Source organism: Taeniopygia guttata, chromosome 1 (assembly GCF_048771995.1).
Source record: "Taeniopygia guttata chromosome 1, bTaeGut7.mat, whole genome shotgun sequence".
Classification (NCBI taxonomy): Eukaryota; Metazoa; Chordata; class Aves; order Passeriformes; family Estrildidae; genus Taeniopygia; species Taeniopygia guttata.
Genome location: NC_133024.1, coordinates 113,516,633 through 113,531,485, shown reverse-complemented (window position 1 = coordinate 113,531,485; position 14,853 = coordinate 113,516,633). Strand labels below are relative to the sequence as shown.

At 44.8% G+C, this 14,853-nt stretch overlaps 1 protein-coding gene across 5 annotated transcripts in view; it reads right to left on the bottom strand.

Annotated features, from left to right (window-relative positions):
- Positions 1 to 14,853, bottom strand: part of HLCS (holocarboxylase synthetase) — a 130,734-nt gene that overhangs the window by 12,530 nt on the left and 103,351 nt on the right. The window contains exons 7-12 of one of the 5 annotated variants that reach the window (XM_072935940.1): positions 14,705 to 14,772; positions 13,468 to 13,628; positions 9,388 to 9,502; positions 5,923 to 6,136; positions 3,743 to 3,956; positions 47 to 3,252 (exon numbers count right to left, since the gene is read on the bottom strand). In XM_072935940.1, coding sequence (XP_072792041.1) covers positions 3,788 to 3,956; positions 5,923 to 6,136; positions 9,388 to 9,502; positions 13,468 to 13,628; positions 14,705 to 14,772 — 727 coding nt within the window. In that variant the 3' untranslated portion in view covers positions 47 to 3,252; positions 3,743 to 3,787. Of the gene's footprint in view, positions 1 to 46; positions 3,957 to 5,922; positions 6,137 to 9,387; positions 9,503 to 13,467; positions 13,629 to 14,704; positions 14,773 to 14,853 lie in introns of those variants that run through there. The other 4 variants (XM_030284342.4, XM_030284339.4, XM_072935941.1 and 1 more) reach the window with 4 other exon arrangements.

Sequence of the window (14,853 nt, the reverse complement as noted above, 5' to 3'; positions counted from 1 at the left end):
TAATTTTTTTTAAATACAAAACAAAGTATTTCACAAAGGACAGTGGTGCATATTTGAAAATTTATTTCAAGCGTGACGTGTTCTATATTGACAATTAATGTATTATAAAACACACAGAGATTTAAAAAAAATTATTGTATTTTTGCCACGTTGCGTTTTAAATGAAGACACTTGGAAAATGCAAAGAACACAGAATCACTAATGAGATACTCAACACTTGACAATTCTTCCCTGCAGTTCTTTTTCTCTGTCATTTTTTGACCTCTGCCCTTTCCTGGGCCCAGGTTTAATTTCTTTGGTGTCTGATCAAGGCAGTGCATCCCCACCACCACTTGGACTTGCAAATGTTTTTATCAAACCAGTTACCCTCAGGAACCAGCACAAATCTTTCCCATGATGACAGCTTGATTGTAGAGATCTCCAAAGAGTTGCAAAAAGTAATTTTTTTTTTTTTCAGGCTGCTGATGCAGCTGAATCAGAGAAAGCAAAGGAACAAATTTTTGCACAGTGAAGCAGCAGCATAAAGAATTAAATGCTTTAATATTATTTCCAGGTAATAGCCCTTGATTTGTTGGATGTATTAAAAAAAAAAAAAAGCTCTGAAGTCTTATAAAAGCTTTACTAGAAGCAGGATGTGCTGCCTGGACTCTGAAATGTGAAGTGCATTATTACTTTTTCAAACCTTTGGAAGCAGCTTTGTTGCTGACTGGGCACGACCCACCCCGGACTCGCACACGTGCCAACACACCCAGAAGTTTTCCTATCAATAAACAACCCCCACAAATGTTTTCACCATGAGAAATGTTCTACCAGAGCCCAGCAGGGAAAAAAAAAAAAAAAAATTAAAAAAAATGAAGTCCCAGAAATACGGACATGGCAATAAATGGATTTTTTTAAAGCACTTCATCAAGAAAATAGTTTAAGATATGACCTCAGCCTCACAATGGAAGAGGTGTTTTACTAATCCAGACAGCTGAGCGAAATGAGACATTTTCAGTGCATTATTCCCGGGCCTGGAGCTGGCTGGATCTCTCCAGCCCCACATCCAGGGACACCCCACACCACATTTGTCTGTCACACATGGAAAACAAGAAAAACGAGGATTTTCCTGCAAAAATGTTGTGGCTTTCTGGGCATGCCATGACAGAGAGTCAGGGACTTCTCCAGGGACTCACCCACAAGGATTTAATCCATTTGTGTCCCATGGGAATTCTCCTTGGCTTTGGTTCTTCCCAAGGGAAAGCAGCAAATCCTTCATCCAAATTCAGGAGACACCACAAGAGGCCACTGAAAAGGCAAAGTGGCTCCCACAGCACCCCCCATGCTCTGGCACATCCAGGTTTGGGCAGCTCTCCCTTGTGGCAAGGAAATCCCACTCCAAGTCTTTTCCCAGTGCAAAAATGTTGGGAATAACCTGACAACTCCTCGAAGCAGCTCATCACTAAGGCAGCTACAAAAGGACCAACAGCAGCCAGGAAATGTTGCAGCATTTTGCTGTTAAAAAATCTCTCTGCTGCTGCTCAGCCGCTAAAGCTTTACAAACTCGTTCTGCCCTTCCAGAATTCCCATGTTTTATCCTTTTCCCCATATTTTTTTGTCCCTGGTGAAGGGAGAAGGAAGCTTTAAGGAAGTTTTAAGGAAGCCACTCAAGCCCCAGCCTGAGGCACGACCTGGTTGTTCAATCCCTCCAGGCACTTCCCAGTCTGTGTGGAACATGAGCAAAACCCCAAAGGTGCTCCCTGCAGGCAAATCCTAAAGCTGAGAGAGTTTTAGCTACAAATTCTGGGTCAAGGTGAACTTTTGTAAAACTCTGTGGCTGGAAAAGCAGCACCAGAGCTCTGCTTTCCTGCAGCAGCACAGTTTGCTCGTGAAGGAAAAGGCAGAAAATAAATGAGGATGCAGCAGCAAGATGTGAGTGTGCATGTGCACAGACATTTTCTATAGATCTATATATAAATATATGGTTTCTTCTTCTTACTGAAGCTTTATTAAGCCAGACTCGAGTCTCTGTTGATTACAACATGCATTAATATTGAATTCTGATATCAAAGGCAGCTGCCAAACCTTCTCAGCCCGAAGCAGTTTTGAAAGCATCTGGTGGGGGAAAGCTAAACTTGGTGTATCATTTTAATTATGGCAATTAACAGCTGTGTGTGTGCAGTTCTAGGAGATGCTGGTGTGCAGCCTCACGTGATTTGGATCACGGGGGGGAAGAAAAAAACCCAGCAGGGTTTGGACAATCAGGACAAATCTTCTGTGAGATGGAGCATAAAATCCTAAATTGAACAGGGACAATTTAATTTCTACTCTTGCTGCCAAACCACCTAAACCCTAATATGTGAGGATTGGTCAAAATTACCATGACAGACAAGCTTCCTTGTTTTAAAACTTCTTGGCTTTGGAGCTGAAACTATCTAAAATGTTTGGATTGTTTATGAGGTGAACTTTAACCTAAAAAGCCCATTTCTGGCTAGAAGACAGTCATTTCCTTTCTGGAAACCAATCTGGCTGATCCACCATGAAAAAAAAAAAGAAATTAAGGTGGCCATATCACACCTGGGACAAGCCTGGTTGGCATGGGATTTTTTGGGGAGCTGTGGTGGCCAAGTCTCCTTGGGAGAAAACCTCACCAAGCTCCCATGTGGCTGCTCCAGGAGAATTCCCAGGCTGTTCCCCCCACCTGGAAATGTGCAGGCAGCCCCAAAAATGAGCAGCTTTCGGGTCAGCAGGTGTTAAAGCTCTTGCTTTTCCTGCTTAACAGCAAACCCAGGCACTGGCTTGGGAAAGGGGGTGACAAAAGGGCTGTGGAAGGGAATTTGGACCCGGGCGAACGGTATGATTTCTCTTTCTCACTGCAGTAGTTGTTTGCAGCAGGGACTTTGACTTATTCCCTTTATTTGTTCACTTAACTGCATTGAGATAATGATATAATTACCATTTATTATAAATTAATTACATTAAATTCTAAGTTAATTATAGGTTCTACCCCCTGAGGTGAGATGCTAAAATATCCTGGGTGTGACACTGCTCCAGTGGGTTTTTCTTCCTGAAACCTCTTGGAAAACCATGATTTGAAGGACAGATGAGATGATTTACTCAGATCCAGCTGACTGAGGACAGCAGAGTGCAAATCACTTGGATAACCAAGCACAGCTCCCAGGTGCTGATGGAATACTCTCCCAAAAACTCAGGGCAGCCATTAAGAGCTGCAGACCTGAGATCAAACCACAGGTTGGGAAATTATTGCAGAGTCTATAAAGAGAAGAACCAAATCAGCAAGGATCTTCACTCAGACCTGGAATTAAGCACAGTGGTGATCCCAGCAATTCAGGAATATGTGATGTTCCAGCTGGTTTTAGTGCAGACAACACAGAAAAACAGAATTTAGTTAAAAAAAAAAAAAAACAGTAAAAAAGTAAATATTGTCCTGCACTGTGCTAAATCACACAGAAACAAAATTAAAAAAAATAGGAAATACTGAGCCACTTCAGTCTCTCCAGTACAGGGTGAAAATGAAGAGAAAGTTCTGTTCACCACAAATATTCCCTTTTGCAATCAGATTCCTTGCAAAAGAAGAGATCCTTACAAAGAATGGCCACAGAGGTGTGTTTTAAAGTTGATGAAAAAAATAAAGGCCTCCAGCTGTGAGATCACCACCTCTTTTCAGGTGCTGGCATTACCCAGGGCAAACACAAAGCGGAAAATCAGAAGGAAAAATCCAACTTTCAGTTACCCTTCCCACCTTGAGCAGGTCGAGGTGACAGTGCCCAGCACTGAAGAGTCCCTGTCAGTGCTTGGGGACGATGAGGTTCCTCAGCATGTCGAAGGAGTTGCCATCAGGGTGCACAGACTCCACGCCCTGGCCCTCCTCGTGCACCTGCAGGTATCCATAGTCATCGATGCCAACGATCCAGGCCAGGGGGCCCTCCTCGCCACGGAGCCGCACCTGCTTCCCGCTGGAACACAGAATTCTGTCAGCAACTGCCCTGCTGGGACATGCAGCATGTGCCTGGGCTGTGCTCTATTTCCTCTGTCAGAGCTGGGGCAGTTATCTCTGTTCACTGGGCAGTTTTTTCTTTATCTCTCCCACAGCCAATCCTCCCTCCAGGAGATCCCTTCTGTTCATGGGCCATTAATTATTAATTATCTTCTGTTCATGGCCAGTGAGTGTCGCTGCATGGCTGAGAAAATTCCACCATCCCATGGGGAGATGCTCTGCCCAGGGGAGGAGCCAAACATTCCTACCTGGATACAATCTGATCCACTGCATTCCCAGAGGAGCAGCTTTAGGTTGGATATTGGGAAAAAAAATTTCACTGAAAGAATAATAAAATACTGGAATTGTCTTCCTAGGGAGATGGTGGAATCACCATCTCTGGATGTGTTTAAAAAAAGACTGGACTTGGCACTTGGTGCTATAGTCTGGTTGTGGTGTTAGAGCATAGGTTGGACTTGATGATTTTAGAGATCTCTTCCAACCTCATTATTCTAGGATTCTGTGATTCTGTGATTTCCCACTGCATTCCCAGAGGAGCAGCTTTCTTCCCACTGCATTCCCAGAGGAGCAGCTTTCTTCCCCACTGCATTCTCAGAGGAGCAGCTTTCTTCCCCCTGCATTCCCAGAGGAGCCCAGGCCCATCTCCCCCAGCCCTGGAGCTGCAGAGGAAAACTCCCCCCTTGTGCAGGATCCTGCTCCAGCAGAAGCACAGCTGGCACTGCAGGAGGGCTGAGCCACCCTGGGATGGGACTGCTGCCACCTCCCTGACCCACAGGGGGTCAGGGCCTGTTCTGACTCTGGCAGTGCTGTTTTGTATTACTGCATTTTAATTTTACTTTTCTTTTTTCCCTAATAAAGAACTGTTATTCCTACTCCCACATGTTTGCTTGAGAGCCCCTTAATTTCAAAATTATAATTATTTGGAAGGAGGGGGTTTATATTTTCCATTTCAAGGGAGGCTCCTGCCTTCCTCAGCAAACCCCTGTCTTTCAAACCAGGACAGCAACTCATGGACACTGAGCAGTTAAAACTGATGGCTTAAGATTTCAGCTTTTCTATTTTTCCAATCCTGTACTGCATTAGTGCATAACTCTAAACTCCTTAGAAAGTGTTCATGACTGTCTTCACATTTTGGTCAGACAAAACAATCCCTCTGGGCCTGAAATTGGTAATTGTCCAGCTTGAGTGAGGCCTCTGGGAGGCTTCTGAGTGCCCCAGGTGTGTCTGTGGAGGCCTTTAATAAATACCTGCTCTTATTCTCTTAATCTTGTCTAGCCTCTGTTCTAGGGAGCCACTCGAAGGCACCAAAATCACCTCAGAGGACTCATCAGAATCATTAAAAGGATCATAGAATGGTTTGGGCTGGAAAGGACTTTGAAGATCATCCTACTCCAACCCTAACAACTTCCATTATCCCAGGTTGCTCCAAGCCCCAGTGTCCAACATGGCCTTGGGCACTCCAGGGATGGGGCAGCCAGGATTTCTCTGCCACCACCCTCACAGGAAAGGCTTCACCCTCTAACAGAATATTTCATTTCCCACCTCACTGGTTCTTTACCCAGAATGACTTTCAGCAGCGTTTTCTACCTGCTTTAATCTCCTTTTGTGGAATGAACGCCGTTGGAGTTAACCCAAAGTCGTTTTGTCCTCCTAAAAGTACAGCAGCTTCATCCATCTCAGACCAAATCATTCTAAATTCCCTTTGTTTGGAGATGATACATGTAAAATACTGGAAGCATCCTTTAACTCATGCTAGTCACTGGTTTGTTATGTGCTACTTTAATTCTTCCTTAAAAATGGACATCCTGCTTGGGAGCAGCACTTTAAATTATTCACTCATATTAAAGGGAGTTTTGTGTAAAAAGACTAACTACCCATGAGTTCTTCCACCAATTTTATTAAAAGAAAAGTTTGAGAATTCTTACCTGTGTACCCAATACTTGTAGTACTGGGGAAGAATTCCATTGGGCCCCTTCTCCTGAAAAATCTCGATGAGCCTCTCCAGCACCGTCACCGTCCTTGCAATGAGACAATCTGCACTCAGAGGCTGCAGCTCTGTCCCCTCTTCCCTGTTAAACTTTGCAATGAGGTCATTGATGCAGATGGTGGGGTTGCTGTTATTCACATTAAATCCAAAGCCTGCAGAAGACAAAGAGATGGACACAGTCAAAGAGACAAACTCTTTGTCACCACCACAGCCAGCACTTAATTCATCTGCTCTCCACAATTATCCCTCAGGATGGCTCTCACAGCTGGTTTCATTCAGTCTCTTACACCTTGGAATCTTCTTACTCTTGTAATTACAATTTTCAGCTCACATTTTGCTCTTTGTCCTCAAAAAGCCTCCTCAGAATCACAGAGGCAAATCCAGCACAGCCTTTCAACCACACCCCATCCCGCCAGCGAGGGCTGGGAGAGGATAAACTGCACCTTGGTTCCAAAACCAGCCACGTGAGACATTCTTGTACTCCCTGGCAGGTCCTCAGCCCACTCAGAGAACATCTGATCCTACCCTGAGATGGAGTTTATCTCCCAGTCTAAAATTTATCTCAGAGACCTTTCTGTTTACTGCAGTGAGCTGAGTGCCCTTTCCAAAAACCCAGACTTTTCACTCAGCTGATAAGCCTTGTTTGGCTTGCTCAGGAAAGCCCAGAAGGTTTGATTTTAACTTTGTAAGACTCCAGTTTGCCTAATCTATCTCACCACAGCATATCCTTTAGAAGCCTCAAGCCTCTCACTGAGATTTCTCCAGCTGGAATTCCCAAATTCTGAGTTGGCAGAATGCCTCCCTTGTTTAAATATGGCTCTTGGGGCCTTTTCTGCAGCCTGCTGAAACAGGCTTTCAGGGATGTAAAGAAGTATATTGTATTACCTGTTTATTTTTTTCTCCTAATAATTTTGGGGTTTTTTTCTTTCCTCAGACATTTGGGATAAAAACCCCTGTCTGTCAATCAGGTTTGGACATGATGCAGCTCCATCTGCAAGGAGGTGCAGATGTCTTGATTTGTAAATTTGTTGTTAATAATTCCTAATTTGTGTTAACTTTGAGAAGGATCTCTTCAGCTAAAAGGAGTTTTTTGATTTTTAACAAGTCACGGTGATCCCAACACACCAGTCCTGTGGAAACGAGCTGAAATGGGTTACTGGAAAGAGATAAAAGGAAAATTAACTGGAAAATGCAACAAGTTGTGCCAGCAAATCCCAACTCAGTCGTCTGCTGAGGGAATGTGAGGGAACAGAGACACCGTGGCCACTGAGGGGGTCACAGGGCCTTGGGGTCCATCAGCAGCCTCAGCATCGCTGCTCAGAAATCCAAAAAGTGGGACACAACAGCCACCCAGGGATGAGGAGCTCAGCTGAAACCCCAACACCTGGGAATGGACACGGCGAAGGGGAAAAGGCAGCCAGGAAATTTAAAAACCACGAGGTGCTCAGGGCTCTGGGGCCACCTCTGCAGTGTCCACGAGAGAAGTGAGCATTCGGCAGTGCCCCTGCAGTGCTGATGTGGCTGATGGATGTTCCAGTGGTGGATCCACGAGGATCTGGACGTGCCTGAGCAGAGGCAGAGGAGCGCTGGCCGGTCACGCTCGCTGGCTGTCCCCTGCATTCCACTGGTGCTTGGCTCCTCTGCCTGCTCCCAGTCTGGCCCTCACATTAATGGTGAACATTCTTCTCAGAACTCATCCTCCAGAAGTCCCAATGCCGTAAAGTTCTTCAATTTTAAGTTTCAGAGTGGAAAAAAAAGGTTTTTTTGGTTGTTTGTTTTTTTATCCCAACTGTGTTTAGAAGTCTCAGAGTGAAGCGTGCCACCTGCAAGGCTTGAGCAGTGAAAATTCAGGCTGGTTTTTGATCTTATTCTCCTGAGCTCCTCCTTGGAGCAGCGAAGCCACAGAGATGATCTTTGATTTCCACCATTATCCTCACTGATGGGATATTCTTAGGAATGCCATGGAAAGAGCAAATTCAGTGCCTGGAGGTGGCACTCAGAGCTCTGGACTGGGACAAGGTGGGCACAGCTGGGACTCCATGGGCTGGGAGAGCTTTCCCAACCTCAGGGATCCTGGGATTCTGTCTAGGAGAGGATCCTCTGGAAAAGGGGTGATGGATCTGACACACCTTTCCTGTTGGGGAAGCTGAATCCCATCAGTGCTACTAACACAAAAACTTAAATGTCATGAGGCCCTCAAGAATTCCCAAGGAAACACAGCAGTGGAAGGATGGAAAAGATCCTTGGATTCATACAGAGCAAGGAAGTTTCAATTTTAAAAGCTCCCAGGTGAAAAGAGACTGATGAAAATGGGCATTTATCTATACCAGACCTACCAGATGGGTATCAGAGAGAACGGACACAGACAGTCTCTGTTTAAATTGGAATATTTTGAAGTTTAGGGTAAGAATCAGAAGGTCCAAACCAAATATGTGAAGTGCTTAAGGGATACTTGATATAATGAACTATTTTTGGATGTATTTCTGCTTTCCTTGTGTGAACCAGGCTGTAGGAAAACACGGAAGCTGTAAATGGTTGAAGGGGCACAGAGAGATTTCTTAAGTTTCTGTGCAATTTCCATTCTGTTTGAGTCAATTATTTACAAAATGAAGGTATAAAATTGAACAGAAAATGTCATATCTGGGCATGTTTCACAGAAGGAGGTGACTTCTTAAACTCTTTTCTTGCTTGCACCTCTAAAATCACAGAACTTTGACAGAAACAACATCATGACCATTCCATCTTTGCAGGATGCTTTACTTGTGCTACATTCAAACAGCAAATATCATCTTTTAGACTTGCTAAGGAATTTTCTTTCAATTTTTCAGACACAGCAGAGACAATTACTTTTTGAACCAGAATCTGGCAGGTTTCTAAGCAGAACTGGGAAGCTTAGGGGAAAACTTCCTTATCAAACAGCAGGATGATTATCACACTAGAGATGATAAAAACATCTCAATAATTAAAAAATGAAAACATTATTCTGTGTACACAGCTCTTCTTCTGATTTAAAAGGCATGCTCTTCGTTTAACTATTTGTCATGTTCCCAAAAAAATCCATAAATTGGAAATAAAGGATGGAGTTTTCAGTATATTCCACTGGTTTTGCAATAAATCAAGGAGGACAACTTCCCTCTCCCATGTAATGCTCTTCCTTTGAACTCTACTACACCAATCCAGATGCTTGCATCTATGTTTGACTTGTCAAGCATATGGAATTATTAAGAAGAATGAAAACGTTTACTTTTTGTGCTTCCTCTGAATTTAATGTTGTGCTTTATTTCTTTATGCCTGCTGTCATTATTTGTTCTTGTCGTTGCCATTTTTACTGATACAGACACTGATAACAAAATCATCAAGAAAAAAAAAAGCAGCACAAAAATGCTTCAAAATAGACATTTACCAATGAGAATATGAAATGTTGTTTCAATGAGTGTTGAGTTTACCAGAACTCCACCAATCTTCATGAGATCACTGTAGTAAATATCATTTGGCCACTTAACCCGCAGCTCGATGTCCTAAAGAAACAAAACCAGACATTTAGAGACATTTATGGCTCATTCATCACTCCAGAGGCTGTAGAGAATCATGGAATGAGTTGGGTTGGAAGGACCTTAAAGATCATCCAGTGCCACCCCTGCCATGGCAGGGACACCTCCCACTGTGCCAGGCTGCTCCAGCCCCAGTGTCCAACCTGGCCTTGGGCACTGCCAGGGATCCAGGGGCAGCCTCTGCCAGGGCCTCCCCACCCTCCTAGGGAAGGATTTTTCCCCAACATCCCACCTAAACTTGGGATTTTTCAGTCTGAAGCCATTCCCTGTGTGCTGTCCCTCCATGCCCTGGAAATTGTCTCTCTCCAGGTTTCCTGGGGCTCCTCCAGGCCCTGCAAGGCCACCCTGAGCTCAGCCCAAAGCTTCTCCTGTGCAGGGGAACAATCCCAGCTGTGCCAGCCTTTCCTCCCAGCAGAGCTGCTCCATCCCTCTGCCCATCCTGGAGCCTCCTCTGGGCTCTCTGCAGCAGCTCCAGCTCCTCCTGGGCTGGGGCAGCTCTGCAGGTGGGCTCTCACCTCTGGGGGCAGAGCAGAGGAGGAGAATTTTCTCTACCTCTTTGCCACACCCGAAGTGCTGCTGTCAACTGCTCCTCATAATGAGAATCTACTGAAATGCTCCACAAATGCTACAGAAAATGTAACCCTGTCTGAGGAACCTTGCAGGAACTGATGCCTCAGGTTTGAGCTTTTCTATTTTTCAGGTTCTGTGATGCTTAAGTGTGTGGGTCTGAGCTTCATATGAGGGGATGGTGAGCTCTGTGCACAGAGCAGGGAGACAAAACAATTCCTGCTCCAGCTGGGCACCAAGGACAAATGATCCAAATCTCAGCCCAGGAGCACAAACACCGTGGGCTGGAGAGAGAAAAACAAGCAGGGTGGAACTGCCTGGGCTAAAGCTGGAATGGGACAATGAACTCCAAGGTGCCAATGGAGCAGAACTGATCCCAGGGAGAGTCCCCGGGAGCGCTCGTGCATTTTGGGGCCATTTTGGGTCATTTGGGTGCAGCCCTGGCTGGGCTCTGGTGCTGCCCAAGGTGGGTCCATGGAGGAGATCCTTGAATAAATCCCGAATTTATTCTGTAGCTCTGCCCAGCCTCTGCTCTAGGGCAGCTTTCACAGGGCATCAGTAGCAGCCAAAGCGACAGTGACATCCTGAATTTGGAAAAGGAAACTCAGCAGACAGCAGAAATCCCAGTTCCCAACCACATAAATAGTTCAGAAATATCCCAAAGCTATCCCTGCTCTCGGCAGCGCCGCGGGGCTGGAAACACAAGCTGAGCTGTGTGACAGTGTCCCAGCCCCACAGAGCAGCTTTTGTTGAAACCACAGGGCTGAGCTGAACTTTGCACTGGCTACTTAAACACAAAAAGAAAGCAAATGTGCTTCCTGCAGTTTGAAACGCTGCCCATGACTGCTGCATCCCTGGGGGCAAATTATGGGAGGTGCTCCAGGCCTACAAGAGTCGCATTCCCTCCTATTGTAGGGGATGAAATCCCTTTACAGGATGTGTGAAAGCTGCACCTGGGTCCGTGTCTACTTTCCTGACAGATTTAAAGGCCAGGGAGGAGTCCATGACACGTCCACTGACAGGAAATACTACCTGATTTTGCTATCAAAGCATTCTGAGGGAAAGTATCACCAGCTCCTATTCGTTATGGGAAAGAACTCGGCTCCTCACACTGGGGGAGGGATTTTAGGGGGCTCTGGAGACATGGGAGGTATGACCCAGTGAAATGGTGCTGTCAGTGATGAAAGGGCTGCCAAAGGGGGAAACACACACCTGTAAGACACCAGACAGTAGCTCTGTGCCTGAAGTGACAACAAGCAGCAAGAACAGCTGAGGCAGCTGGGTGTTCTCATGGCTTTGCCACGGAGTGGGTCCACCAGGTACCACACAAAACGTCACCAAACAGGCTGGAAATGGAGAATGTTCTTGTCTTCCCTCACTAGAGAGAGGCTCTGCTGTTCTCAGGACAGGAGAGCAAAGCATCCTCTCCATTTAAAGCCCATTTGCATCCTCAGCATTAACATCTGACAAGGGAACTTCCAACTGAGCCCTCAGACTCACAACAAAAGCCTTGGCTGCTGCTGGTTCAGCAGAGTCAGTGATTGTGGCCATCCCAAAAGCCATGAGTGGCTGATAAACTGAGACATGGACATTTTGGAACCAGCCCAGGGGAGGCTCCAGGATGAGCAGAGGGATGGAGCAGCTCTGCTGGGAGGAAAGGCTGGCACAGCTGGGATTGTTCCCCTGCACAGGAGAAGCTTTGGGCTGAGCTCAGGGTGGCCTTGCAGGGCCTGGAGGAGCCCCAGGAAACCTGGAGAGAGACAATTTCCAGGGCATGGAGGGACAGGACACAGGGAATGGCTTCAAAGTGAAAAATTCCAAGTTTAGGTGGGACGCTGGGGAAAAATCCTTCCCTAGGAGGGTGGGCAGGGGCTGGGATGGATTCCCAGAGCAGCTGTGGCTGCCCCTGGATCCCTGGCAGTGCCCAAGGCCAGGTTGGACACTGGGGCTGGAGCAGCCTGGGACAGTGGAAGGTGTCCCTGCCATGGCAGGGGTGGGATGATCTTTCAAATCCCTTCTAACCCAACTCATTCCATGATTCCATGACTCTGTAGATCATCCCCTTGTGATGGCTGCTGCAGTTGGCATGACAGGGACACAAAGAAAAGCCTTGCAGGATTGAGTCTAAAAGTGAAATTCAAGCACTAAGTTTTGGATAAACTTTTAAATTTTCTTGCTGCAACATATTTGATTCTAAACCTTTAATTCTGTTTTGCTCCCTTGCCAAGGGCTGATGTCCCCTCAGCTTCAGCAGATCTGTCCTGGTCACAGAAAGCTTTTTGCTGTCCAAATGCTCAGTACAGTACACACATTAATGATCCACATTTTTTTACATCAATATTTGGAACTTCTGTCACCTTTTTCCCCTTGAATGGAATAAAATTAAAAAATGCCACAGTACATCAGGGCAGGCACACAGGAGCAAAACCACCTCCATTCATAAATCAGCTCCTTTCCCAGTCATCCCTGTATTTTATAAAACTAACTCTTGTCCCCCCGTTTTTAAGTGGTCCAATTACCCACTCCAGCCAAATATTTTATATTGCAAATTTTAGCCTGAAGCATTTTGTTTTTCCACTCAGGTTATGAAGCACTGAATTTAGAAGGTTTTAATAGAAAAGCTGACAGACCCTAAACTCCAGCAAAGCTACTGGGTGCCACTATAATAAAGTTCATGTGTAAATGTGTATAAGTCATTGATTTTCTGTAATATAGGAAACATATGCTTTAGTTAACTACTTCTGTAAAATACCAAAGTTTTATAGTTAGCAAATATTAGGAAATGGTAACATTAAAAAGGAGATATATGAGGTGATAAAGAAGACTGGTTCTTCATTTTAATACTGATGACAGGACACTTGATTCCCTCTCGAGAGCAATTCTCCTCAGTTCTTGCTTTAGAAATCAGTTTTCAACCTTAAACAAGGGTTGGAAAAATCCTCTAAAAGGGATAAAGTGACCACTGAAACAGCACCAGCAAAAAAGCAGAAAAGGATTTGTCAGTTTTATTCATTTTTCCCTCCTCCTTATTCTCCTTCAAAATCAAAACAAATCAGCTCCATTGTTGGGCAAACAAAATGGACTTTTTCTTTACTGCTGAGGATTGAGGCTTAAGTTTCATAAGATTAAGAGTGAAATGAGTGTAGTGCATTTGATCAGCTCTGTAAAAGAATATTCGTCCTCTGGATATGGGATTTCTTCAAACATATCAATAATCAAACATTAAGGAAGGTCAAGTTTAGATTCTTCTTAGTGCTGAAGAACTGAATTATGCACTCAGCCATTCTACACAGAAAAGACACAGCTAAAATCTGAGTTTAATGGAAAGGGAACCAGGAATTTTGAGATGAATTAGAAGGACATACCTCATATCCTGGTATGGATCTGACTGCCTCTACCACTGCCAAGGACACCAGGTGCTGGATAAAGGGAATTCTCTGGCCCAGGTTGGAATGCAGAGGGATGGAGATGTGCAGAGTGCACAGGGCACAGCCCACGGGGCTGAGCCAAACGTTTCCACCACGACCTGGGCAGGGAGAGGAAAAAGGGGAACTTCAACTCAAGAAAAGAACATTTATTAAAAAAAACACTTTGTGAATGTACATAACAACTAAACAAAAAGATTCAAAGGTATCCATCCAAGAATGTGCCAAAAGTTCCTCTAATGGAGTTTCCAAACTAATTTTGAAGGAAAAAGGGTTAAACTGCAAAGCTTTTTCTTCAAAAAAAACTGGAATTTTTTAATATTCCCATCCCTGTAAGTGTTCAAGGCCAGGTTGGATGGGGCTCTGAGAACCTGGTTTTGTGGAAGGTGTGGCAGAGGGTGGAACAAGATGATTTTTAAGGTCCCTTCCGACTCAGGCCATTCTAAATTTTATTCTGAGGTTCTGAAGTACAAGCTGCTGCTCAATTTCCCAGCATGTCCTAAATCCCCTGCTTCCAGGATTCTCCTGGTCTCTGCTAGCAGACACATTTTAGATCTTGCTTTGTTCAAGTGGAGAAGCATTTCTGAAAATGCTCTGTGTGCACCCAGAAATGCACCCAAACTCTGAACCACCCTGCACTGAAACCAGGGAATCATCTTCTCATGGATTCGTGCTCAGAAAAGCTTCTTGGGCCACACACTCTGCTCTTCCAGCAGAATAAATGTGGCTTTTAAAGAAGTGCCAGCATTTTTCTGGGCAGGAAACATGACTTGCTTACATTTATCTGCTCGGGCAGGTCCTTCAGACTCAATCTCAGAGCAAGTGAAGCCCCAGTGCTGTTCCAGTTAACCCAGTTTCAGTTTTCATCTGGAGCTCTGACTTGTGTTACACTGAGTGTAGTGATGGCAGCTTTCTTGACTGGTGAAACTTTTTTGGCAGGAACCAGGAGACCACTAAATCATTTCTGCAAAAGCCACCAAACATCCTGAAAAAATGTTTACTTTGGTCTCTTATTAACTTTTGGGTTTTCAGTTTGAATCCACAGTTTGAGCGGGAGGAGAAGAGGACAGGCTTATTCTATGGATTATATTATCAAAAATGCTCATGATGCAGCTTAAAATGTCCTGTTTTGTGTATTTAGTACACATTTATGAGTAAAATAAGGAAATTTACTCACCTTTCCCTTGTGTTTGTCGAACAGCCACTGCTATTAAACCCATCTCCTCAGGCAACTCGAACATTAACCTGCCAATTAGGGAAAAAACCAAAAACCCCACATGCTTATCAGCTGCAACACTAAGCTACATTCATGAAAATCAAGGCTTA